The sequence below is a fragment of the Rhynchophorus ferrugineus genome, unplaced genomic scaffold (assembly GCF_030347505.1).
Source record: "Rhynchophorus ferrugineus isolate W39M unplaced genomic scaffold, kcgeb_rfMv2 rfM3, whole genome shotgun sequence".
Classification (NCBI taxonomy): Eukaryota; Metazoa; Arthropoda; class Insecta; order Coleoptera; family Curculionidae; genus Rhynchophorus; species Rhynchophorus ferrugineus.
In genome coordinates, this window is record NW_027472582.1 from 66,858,481 (window position 1) to 66,870,649 (window position 12,169).

At 31.5% G+C, this 12,169-nt stretch overlaps 1 protein-coding gene across 3 annotated transcripts in view; it reads right to left on the reverse strand.

The window, feature by feature from the left end:
• The window catches only part of LOC143193307 (G-protein coupled receptor moody), a 65,166-nt gene that overhangs the window by 48,483 nt on the left and 4,514 nt on the right, over nucleotides 1–12,169 (reverse strand). The window contains exon 1 of one of the 3 annotated variants that reach the window (XM_076399447.1): nucleotides 10,528–10,656. The exons of 1 other annotated variant lie outside the window; for it this stretch is intronic. In XM_076399447.1, coding sequence (XP_076255562.1) covers nucleotides 10,528–10,607 — 80 coding nt within the window. In that variant the 5' untranslated portion in view covers nucleotides 10,608–10,656. Of the gene's footprint in view, nucleotides 1–10,527; nucleotides 10,657–12,169 lie in introns of those variants that run through there. One more of the 3 variants, XM_076399448.1, reaches the window with a different exon arrangement.

The window sequence follows — 12,169 nt, forward strand, 5'->3', positions numbered from 1 at the left end:
AATAAATAAATAAAACAAGACACTAACACAAATAAAATCAAGGAAGCTGGGTATGGACAGCAACAACGTTGTCGAGCATCTGAAATTTGTATCGAATTTTCTGCATATATATATACCAACTCATCTTTTTTGTTTCACTTTTTTTAAGTTTGAGAAATATAGGGTGACTTACCGGTCATTTGAATTCCCAAAATAACCCCAAATATGCTAATCGATTGACCAATAAGGATAATAGGTCAGTAAACGGATTGGACCAATCAAAAGGTAGGACTAGGATTAAAGAAGTGATTTTTTGTTAGGTATTGTACATCAAGTAGCAAAAAATATTTATCCAACACCATTATTATTGCATAATTATCATTATTGCCACTAGTGGTTTATAAATAAACATCTCTTTAGTTTTGTCGCCATCAATTAATCTATTAAGCCCGCATTCAATTAACTAATTTGACGCGGAGACTTGCTTTTTTGAGACGAATACATCAATATAAATATCAGTAAATTTATAGGGATTCACGGTTCATTTCAGCAAAATTGAAGCACTCGAAGATGAATTCCAATAGGAACAACATCCAGTCAGTAAGTCTTCCAATTTCAGGTTCAAACTTCGGTAAAACAAATAAAAAAAAAACGAATATGTTCTGTAACAAGGCAGCTAACAGTTCAAGATTATTAACAGTTGACTCCGTTCTTAGGATTCGGCGTTTTACATCAGACAATGTTAACCAAATGTATTAACGGTACTCCTTCTATCACTTATTTGTAAGACCAAGTTATACTTATTGTAGGACCGATACATATCTGTGTACAATTTTTATAAATCACCAAAAAAAAAACGTATAAACAGGCATAAAATGAATCAACTTATTGGTCACTTAAAATAATTCATACCACTGCATCAGAAACAATTGTTACAGCCCATACGCCAACTTTAATATATCCTAATCATTTCACATAGCAAAAAATAAGTTTTAATTTAATTAAAGTGACTCAAAGGATGTTTCTTGTTTTCCTTTTCTCTTATATCTTTAAATTCAGTAGGTACGCTCTCAATTTAAGCAACAATGGTTCAATTTAAATAAATTGCCTTCATCCTAGGTCGCAGCTGCAAGCAAATAATTATTATATAGAAGCTAAAAGAATCGCAAGAACTGATATAACGTTTTAAATTGGATTAAAAGTCGGAGATATCACCGAGTAAAACATCAACATTTTTAAAAGTAAAATGGTGTCATCCTGTATCATTAACCTGTTGAAACTATTAACACTACCCAAAAATGTAGGACAGGTTAAAATGCACAAACATATAACGATTATATTAATAATGGTGTTTGTTAACTGATGACCTATTTAAGTAAAAGTAACCGACAGCCCCTTATGTGGCTTTGATATTTAAACATTTAATCATAAATTTCAGATATCATTTAAAATCGAAATGTAACACTTTCGTTGTTATAGTTTAATGTATCAAACGCCCATTATTGATATATTAACCTCGATATTTAAGTAAACAATGCAGATATGACTGATTTATTGAAAAAGTGTAACCTCTACTGTTCCATATATTTATTAAACATACTGATTAATTTTAAATGTGCATAAATATAATTATGGTATACGATTAACTAAGATTTACGAGAATTTAATATTGGTTTTATGGTAATAGATAATTTAACAGTTCCAATTAATTGATAAGTTTGTGTAAATAGGAATAGTGTTAAAATTTGACAGCTGTCGAATCATTAGTTTGTGAATGACAGCATTATGAGTGAAGCAACTTTTGTTATTGTGAAAAAAAAATGTATAAAAAGGAATTTGGCGTGTTGATAAAATATTGCTTTTTGAAGGGAAAAATACAGTTGAAGCAAAAACTTGGCTTGATGCCCGTTTCCTGCACCAAGAAAATCAATCATCAAGGATTGGTATGTTAGGTTTAGACGTGGTGAAATGAGCACCGAAGACGGTGAACGCACTGGACGCTTAAAAGAGGTTGTTACCGACGAAACTATTTAAAAAAATCCACAAAATGATTTTGAGTGACCGTAAATTGAAATTGAATTAAATAGCAGACACTCTAAATATATCAACTGAACGTGTACATCATATCATTCACGAATATTTTGGTATGAGAAAACATCGACAAGTTGATGATTCGGAACAGTGTTTGAATATGATCAAGCGTAATACACTCGAGTTTTTGCGTCGATATGTGACAATGGATGAAACGTGGTTCCATCACTTCACTCCGAAGTCCAATCGACAGTCATCCGAGTGGAGTGCACACGATGAACTCCTTACAAAGCGTGGGAAAACGCAACAGTCGGCTGGCGAGTTTATGGCGTGTGTATTTTCGGATGTGCATGGAATAATTTTCATTAACTACTTTGAAAAAGAAAGGAGCATCAACAGCGACTATTACATAGCGTTATTGGACCGTTTGAAGGACGAAATCGCCGAGAAACAGCCGCATTTGAAGAAAAAAAAGTGCTGCTTCACCAAGACAATGCACCGTGTCAAAAATCCATGAATTGGGCTTTGAATTGCTTCCTCATTCACCGTATTCTCCAGATCTGCCCACCATTGTCTATTTTCTGTTCTCAGATCTCAAAAGAACGCTCGCTGGGAAGAAATTTTCGTCGAATGAAGCGGTGATCGCCAAAACTGAGGCCTATTTTGAAGCAAGGGACAAATCGTACTACAAAAATCGAAAATTTGGATGGTCGCTATAATCAGTGTATTACCCTTGAAGGAAATTATGTTGAATAAAAAAAACTAATTTTGCCAAACAAATGAGTTTTACTATGATAGGCCGGGGACTTTTCAATTAACCTGTTATTAGAAACTTGCCAAAGCTTTCTTTTTTTTTTGTTGCAAGTATATAGTATATATTTCCATCAATACTAATAAAAGTACGTTGGTAAATATTGTATAATATAGTCTAGATGCCTTTTCGGTGCTAATTTCGGATTAATTCATTGACATTTGATTATTAAATAAAGAAGTTGTTGTTGATAAACTAAGTACAAGGTTTAGTCTTTAGAAACCTACCAACCGAGACTGATTTGCATCAATAATTTAAAGTTTTATTGCCTTAAATACAACAGTAATAATTTAAAATATTTACAAAAGAACATGCATATATACATATCGCCATTACCCCACTCAGATTGAACCGGTATAATGAAGTAAAACTAAATTGTGAAAGCCCAATCATAAATTGAAATCAGATCAATTATGAACTATGAACACCATGTCTTTTGTTACACATCCACATGTTGAAAAGCAATGGATCTTCTTGGCAAAATAGGCTAGTATTAAAAACTGACATATATATACTATTATACATTATTCTAAAAAAAACAAAAAATATATCACTATAGCTATAGCTAGATACCAAATATTTGTATTGATCATTGATGATTCTCACGATGTCCATTAACTAGCAGTGAAGAGCACTAGCTGAATGATATCTTGTACTGTATTATATACTACCACATCAGGCATCAGCTAGACCTATGCAGTAAATTGGAAAAATATCTAGAACTAGATGGCAGTGACAGAATAATACAATAATTTCTTAGACTGATCTGCTTTTTCTGTTAAAATCATAAAATGCCTTGCGGACAACCAGGCTGGGTAAGACCTGCATGTCTTCTGAAATTAATCTGTCAATAAACTTAATACTGAAGATAATCTATATAATCGCAATAAACCCATAATTTCATAACAAGGAGAGTCTAAAATATCAAGCCTGGCTGAAGGTAGCTGAATATCACTGAATGCTGTGTCAAGCTTATGACAACTATGTTCGATCGATTTCAACACGCGAATAGTGGCTTCGAAGTTTTAAAAGTGATATTTTGACACCGAAAACAAAGAGCTTTCTAAACAGCCACCAAAATCTAAAGAGGAGAATTTGAAGACATTACTTGATGAAATCATCAAAGGGCATCACTATCCACTACAATTGATGCGTTTGAGATGAGTAGTGGGCGAAAATTTGATGGAATACGAGTAAACACAACAATGTTATTCTTCAGCATGACAATGCTCTACCACATGTTGCGAAAGCGGTGAAAACATACTTGAAAACAATAAAATGGGAAGTGAAAATGCAAGTTTACATGTTACTATCACGAAAATTATAAGAATATATGTGAAACATCCTCTAACAATACGGTATTAGTGGAGAATTAGTTATAATACTGATTGAGAAAAAGTCATAGAATTTTATTTGACCACTGACCAAAGTAATTGTAATACTTAATATTCAGGTTCTTTAAAATAGCAACAAATTAACATTTTCTTTTTGTTTCTGTAGACAACAAGAGAGAAATCCATAATTTTGCAACATCTGAACTGAAATTAAAGCACCAAGCATGATGCAGCATAATATTGTTTAATTTTGTTTAAATACAAAATAATGGAAACTAGTTATAAATTGCATTGTTTATCTAAAACAAATAGGGTTTTTACCCACCAAAAATTTGCAAGTAAAATAAAAAATACATATTAACAGCTTTCCGGAATCATTAGTCATTTTTAAGATTGTTTTTTAGTCATATCTTATACAAACGATAAACTATACTATAGATATGAGCAGAAAGTGTTAATCTTTTAATTAATTTACCATTAAATTATTTTTATTTAACAATTATACATGTTTAAAATTATACATTTTATGTGTGGAATTTAGTCAAATAACATATTTACTAGATGTCGTTACTGAGACTTAATTAGGCTTTGTTGATGAAGACAATCGACATACATTTAGAAAAAATGGCACGTCATAGATGACACCGAATATACTGCCAAATGCAGTTTGTAAAAATGTAAAATTTGTTTTAAATTAGTAAAGGAATTTTCCTTCTCATTTTACCCCAGTTAAAAAGAAACAAAATACTGCCTGATGCGACAGAAGATATCACTGAATCAGTTTGTTATATTCTATTTGTGTTGGTGCTGGACGACGCTGTTGCTAAATGACAATAAAATTCTTCAAAACATTAGTGATAACAGGTTACAATATTTATAGTTAATAATAGGCATCAAACAAAATAGGTTACAAAAGTTAATGCGGCAACATTGCGACGTGTTGACGTCATAGACTATACATGATTTAATCAGTGAATTGTAACCAACAACTTTGAGTACAAGGAAGATTTATTTTTAAAATGTATATTTAGTAGTTATTAATGTTATTTACTTTATTATATTATTATTATATAATAAGAGTTAATTAGATAATTAGTTTCAACGAGTAAATAACAAGTCAACTAAAAGTCTCTGGTCTGAGACATAGATGGCGCTACTAGAATTAAATCCATATTTAATTTTATTTTTTAGTTAGACCCGACCCTCAAAAGATGCGTGTATAAATTTGACAGCTGTCGCATCATTAGGTTGCGAATTAAAGCATTTTGAGTGAAGCAACTTTTGTTATTGTGAAAAAAAATATTCATATAAAGGAATTGCGAGTTGTTGAAATATTGCTTTTTGAAGGGAAAAGAGCTTGTTACCCACGAAAACATGAAAAAAATCCACAAAACGATTTTGAATGACCGTAAAATGAAATTGAATGAAATAGCAGAAACTTTAAAAATATCAACTGAACGTGTACATCATATCCTTCACGAATATTTCAGTATGAGAAAAACAACGGCAAGTTGATGATTCGGAGCAGTGTTGGAAGATGATCAAGCGTAATAAACCCAAGTTTTTTCGTCGATATGTGACAATGGATGAAACATGGCTTCATCATTTCACTCCGAAGTCCAATCGACAGTCATCCGAGTGGACTACACACGATGAAACCGCTCCAAAGCCTTGGAAAACGCAACAGTCAGCTGGCAAGGTTATGGCGTCTGTATTTTGGGATACACATGGAATAATTTTCATTGACTATCTTGAAAAAGGAAGGACCATCAACAGCGAGTATTACACAGCGTTATTGGGCCGTTTCGGTTTAGTGTATTGGTAAGCCCAGAGGCAGTCCAACATAACCCGGTCCAACTTGTCACTCCAGGGCAATTCTCCGCGACTAGGTATGCGTCATGCATTCCACCGCCTGGTTTTAGGCCAGAACAAAATAAAACCAAAACTCAATTCAGTATCTTTTCAGATGGAATAATGATATGTATTAAACAACCAAACCAATTCTGACACTATTTATTATTCACGTATTACTTATTCTTAAATTACAACTCTTAAATTACATTATTTCACAGCACAATAGCTTTAAACCGGGTAAACGAAGAATATATTATAAAACTTCCAAGGATTCTACAGTATGGTTTTAATGAATAAGTATTTTGCGTTTTCTAGATATGTACTTTAAACAATCTATTAAGAAAGATCGAAACTACATTTTACCCAAAGTCGTAAATACATTCACATAAATCCATGAGCTGTTACTTTAAAACAAAAATGAATAGTATTTCTATTTATGTTACTAGTCCAATCATTTTGAACCAAAACACTTAAAGAGTTAAGGAAATAATAGATCGTTAAGTTTAAAATAAACTTTAGGCTGTTAATAGAGTTAACTATTTTGAGACATATACCTAAACAAATCCATGTTCCGTTTATGGATGTGTAGTTAAAATCACCGTTTGTTGTTTGTTTATCAAAACCTTAATAGCCCAATACTCTTTAAGAGTCCGTTTCGCTTCATAAATAAATACCAAAACACATTAAAGTTGAATTGGGGACAGACAAATTGAGATTACTAAAACGGGACAGTTTGCCTATTGAGAAGAAAAATGGGTAAAATAAAGCAGATTCAGTTATATTTTATAATTTGTTGATCTTTCTTTGAAACGTATTTTTGAAATATTATCAGTACACTCAAGTATTAAAAGTCTAGTTTGTATTATTGAATTTTAAATAAATTGACATTATTATATAGTTTGCCTCTCTATTCAAGCATTGCATCTCATTAACTAAGAGGGTCCTCAACAATTTGTTCAGTGTCTGTTGTGGCTGTATTCGCCGATTTCTCCGTCAATTGTGGACCGATTTTCAATATTTTTTCTTTATTCGAAACAGTGAACTTCCAAGGTGGTCCCATTCGAGCAAAATCGGGATCTCTTGGGTGGTAGGTAAGAAATCGAGAGAAATGCTCAAATTTCATAGGCAAGTACAAAGCTTACACATATTTTTTATCTAAAATTATCAGATACTTGTGTATAATGTTATTGCTGAACTGATGTGACGGAAAATCGGAAGTCGTTCAATGTAAAAGCTGTTCTATATATATATAGCATGACAGAGCTCCGTTTTATACATAAAAACCTGCCAAAAAGGTGTTGAAATCAATTGAATGGATAGTTACACCGTACTTTCCAAGCCTAGTTCCTTCCATATTACCTTTTCATATTGATGGGACATGCGCTTGCAGAGAATACTTTTCAAGAAGTTAAAAGATGGGTGACGTGACGATTAAGTGATGGGTTAAAAAATGAATGACTCAAAGGAGAATTTTTTTTTCTTATTTTTCTGTTCGTTCGTTTCGAATGGAATCCATAAATTTCCTGAGAAATTATTAAAATGTATAAAACCAAAAAGCTAATACTAATACCAATTCATTGACAAAAAAAAACAATCTTTAGCGAAAGAAACAGAAAAGAATTACCGATTTACCTGATATTTAAAAGCTTCCATTCAAACATAATATACATATTATCTATATAATAAGTTTTGTTGTTGTTTAATTAGAACATTTGTCAAATCACCTAGGCCAGGTAGCGGACCTCGGGGCCCGAAACACTCCATATTTTCAATCATTGTTTCAATATTAAAATCGGCACCGTATTCAAAGTAGTTAGTTGGTAGCACTTAAAATAATATAAGATAGGTTAAATAAAGTTATTGTTTATTTTTATTTAGTTATTACAGCGATTATTATGTACATATTTTATTTTAAACTGTTTTTTTGTGTTCAAAATCTAAGTATCATTATTTTTTAATTTTTAGTGAGTTCCTTATTTATTTCTTGAAGTCGGTTAAATTTCTTTGTTAATTTTTTATATATGTATTTTAAAGTCTCCTATTACCAACTATGGGTTTATCTGGACTGGGCCTAAAGTTTAACGTGGGCTCCGAACCACGGTCCTCAGCATTAAGTCTACCGACTGGCGAGTGACCAACTTTAAAAATCATCCCAGAAGACATCCGGTCTTACTCAGCCTGGTTACTAGCGTGACTGGGATCATTTTCCTAGTCGGATTTTAAACTCTTGCCTAGAACATTCACAAATTTTTAAACAATCACAAACATAATTTTATGACCATGCCTTAGCAGGATTCGAACCCGCGGCTATTGCAACAGTAGGAGGACCGTCCCATCGCCTTTACCACTGCGCCACCAAGCCGGCTTAAATTTTATTAGATTAATTTTATGTTTATAAAAGTTTGTTGAGGTAATATAATTACTTATTATTTAGTAGAGAAAATCAGCAGTAGACAATACGAAAGTAAGTGTATAATAATGGAGCGCTCAAAATTGCATTTTTGACATTCCTACTTCTGTTCTTTGACTTCAAGAAATCTGCTACGGAAATCCCTGAAACGCTTTTAGAAACTAATGGATATGCTGCACCGTTATTTCCAAATTGTCTGATTTGATCAATTGCAGCGACCACACTGGAGATCAAAAAAGTTCCAATTCAATTAACTTCAGGACTTATGGACGAGAACCAATTTCAAATTCTATAAAAAATTTAGGTCGGCTTAGAAGTTGTTGAGTTATAATTGTTAGTTCTAAACGTTTGAAAGCAAAGGCAATGCTATTTAATTGGTTTGCTTATGGAGTCATCAAAATTCGGCCTCTCTGATAATGATACCAGTAAGAGCAGATACGTTTTAGTACTTGTGAATGTTCTAATCCGCAGGTGTGCAATTTGTTACATAATATTTCTTATCTTGTTTGGCTTGTACATAAAGCCTGTTTTAAAAATTATCATGGGATGTTATTATATGCGATTAACCACTCTTCTAAGAAATAATTATTACATATGGAAATGTCAATGTTTCAACTGATTATGGGCTTAGATAAGTTGCAAAATGGTGTACTGTTAACAAATGTTAAATTGCGAACTAATAGAACACACCTTGTGTGTTCATACCTTACGAGTTATGAAACTAGTTTTCTAAACAATCTCAACAATTTCATCCATTTCCCCAATTCGATCGTCTATTACTTAGATATTTTTAATTACTCAAAAACAGATAAAATAATTTCAATAACTTGAGTAATTTTTATCGAAACCATATCTGCAAACCCAATTAAATTTTACGGAAGAATTGAAGAAAATTTTCATGTATATTATGTTTGAATGGAAGCTTTTAAATATCAGGTAAATCGGTAATTCTTTTCTGTTTCTTTCGCTAAAGATTGTTTTTTTTTGTCAATGAATTGGTATTAGTATTAGCTTTTTGGCTTTATACATTTTAATAATTTCTCAGGAAATTTATGGATTCCATTCGAAACGAACGAACAGAAAAATAAGAAAAAAAAATTCTCCTTTGAGTCATTCATTTTTTAACCCATCACTTAATCGTCACGTCACCCATCTTTTAACTTCTTGAAAAATATTCTCTGCAAGCGCATGTCCCATCAATATGAAAAGGTAATATGGAAGGAACTAGGCTTGGAAAGTACGGTGTAACTATCTATTCAATTGATTTCAACACCTTTTTGGCTGGTTTTTATGTATAAAACGGAGCTCTGTCATGCTATATAAGCATCTTATCACTTCTCTGATCACACTATGGACGTTTGTCGATCAGATGCGCAGTTCAAATTGCTCATTATTTGTATGTAGCGATCATTTGTTTCTCCAGGTTTCAACAGTTCATAAAATACGACATCGTATACTGTTATTGTTAGATGCATTCATACATTTGAAGCACCATTTTTGGACAAATTTTTCAGCTCACATTTAGCTTTTATGCCAATGAATAAAACTGAAAAAATTGCCACATTCTAATTGTCTGAACCAAGTTTCAATACTTTTATGGTTATAGCATGCTCATCATAATGTCCTACTGGCAAAAGATGACTTCTAGCGAATTCTAGCGAATTTTAATGAAACGAGAAAAGTAACACTTGCCGCAAGTGTATATTTTAGGACACAAAAATTTGTTATTATTGTTATTCTATTATTTTGGCGGAAGGTAATATATGTATTATGTGTGAAATTTGTTACAAGAACTAGAAACGAATTACTTACTCACCTAGTATATCCAAATGAGTGATTTTAATATTAGGTTCAATTTTCAATTATTTGTAAACTGGCAACCTTATCTAAAGGAAAACATTCATCTTGTTTCATGCACAATCTTACAAAAATATTTTCTGTTCAAAAATAATTATGATATTTATAAGATATTATTCGTAAGTTATTCATTTTAAATATCTACTACTTTATAGCATAACCCAAATCGATACCGATTAGATTCGCGATGATCATTTTAATTCAATATAAACCAAAAAAAATAAAATTTAATTTAACAGAAGATTACTTACAATATAACAAACATTTTTAAAATCCACTTGCTTGCAATAAACCATCTGACGATAATCTCACATAAGTCGCGAAAATTCATGTAAAAAACGATTTACAAGAAATCCCTTATAAACTCCAATAAAAAACACACTGTACCTTAAAGTAACATCAACTTTTGCAGTAATAATAAGTACCAATTTGTAATACATAACCGAAAATATTCCTGGTATCTTATCAGTTTATGTTCATGAAATAACTGTAGATGCTATGTGCACGTAGTTTTGGCCCTATCGATAGTTAGACGATGATAAGAGAGCGTCTCCAGGCAGTAGTGTTGACAAATTCTTAGTTATTAGAGGTAAATAGTTTTATTTAAATTATTATCATGAAAACATGGGCCATAATGCACCGAAAACTTGAATTTGTTGTGATTTTTGTGGAATACTGATAACTGGTAAGGATTTAGGGCTATCATTGTATATTATTTTGTGTACGTTAATAAAGATAGAGTTTTAAACCTAATAATTCTAAAGGAAAATGTTCAATGAAATTCAAAACATTTTAACATCAAAAAGGCTGCATGTTGATCAGACAAATGGGCAAGTAATTAAACAAATGACAAGAAAGGGAGTAATTAAACTTTCTCATTTATTCAGCGGTACATAGCGATTGCAACGTGTGCCTATATGGTGGAAGATTGTTTAAACTATTATGATCACTAAACCGTCATATCGACCAATGGCACTGCTACCAATCATATCCAAATTGTTTGAGAAATTAATCCTAAAACACATCAAACTGATTATCAAAGTAAAGCAGTCATCTCACTATATTGGCCTATCAAAACCAAATCGAAATATATTTTGCTTTATTTCTAGATGTGGCCCAAGCTCGAGTATGTCAGCACTGTCTCGAAAATAAACTGGCAAATAAATTATTATTTAATTCAAACAAAATTTCTCCAAAAGTCCATTATGACATTATTGTGAACATAGTGCATCAATATGATATATAATAGATATCCATCATCCTATAATAAATGTTTAACTAACCTAAATTGAAAAATTGTAAAAAAAAAACATGAGGACTAAGAAAGTCAATCTAAACGGATTCTCACCATAGAGAAATTGATATAAAATATAGCTGATGCTTTCGAGTTCAAGATCGAAGGGAAATGGCCATCAAAACCATTATTAAACCAGACTTCACGTTAATTAAATGTTAAACCTATGCATACATATAAAAACCTAAACTATACGGATTTCCAAAATGTATATTAGATATCCCTCTTCGCCCAATTGTTGGTGAAAACAAACTAAACCTCTCCAAGAACCAATAGATACCAATCCACAATAAATTAAAAGGTCTGCTTATTTTATAAAGTAGATATATCTTGTTAATTCCGATATAGTTTAGATATTTCCTCAACTAAGTTCCCATAAATAATACTTTGAAAATAACCAAAATCTGTAAAATACCAAGCTGCGTCTCTCACTAAATATTGTCTTTATACACATATTTTCACTCGATAAATTTCCGGTAAATAAAAGTTAGTAAATAAGAAAAAAAATATAAGTAATTTTAATAATCTTAAAAATATGTTAAAATAACGATGATTCCATTAATTTAAAAAGGATTTTATTGAAAATTCTTAGGTACAAT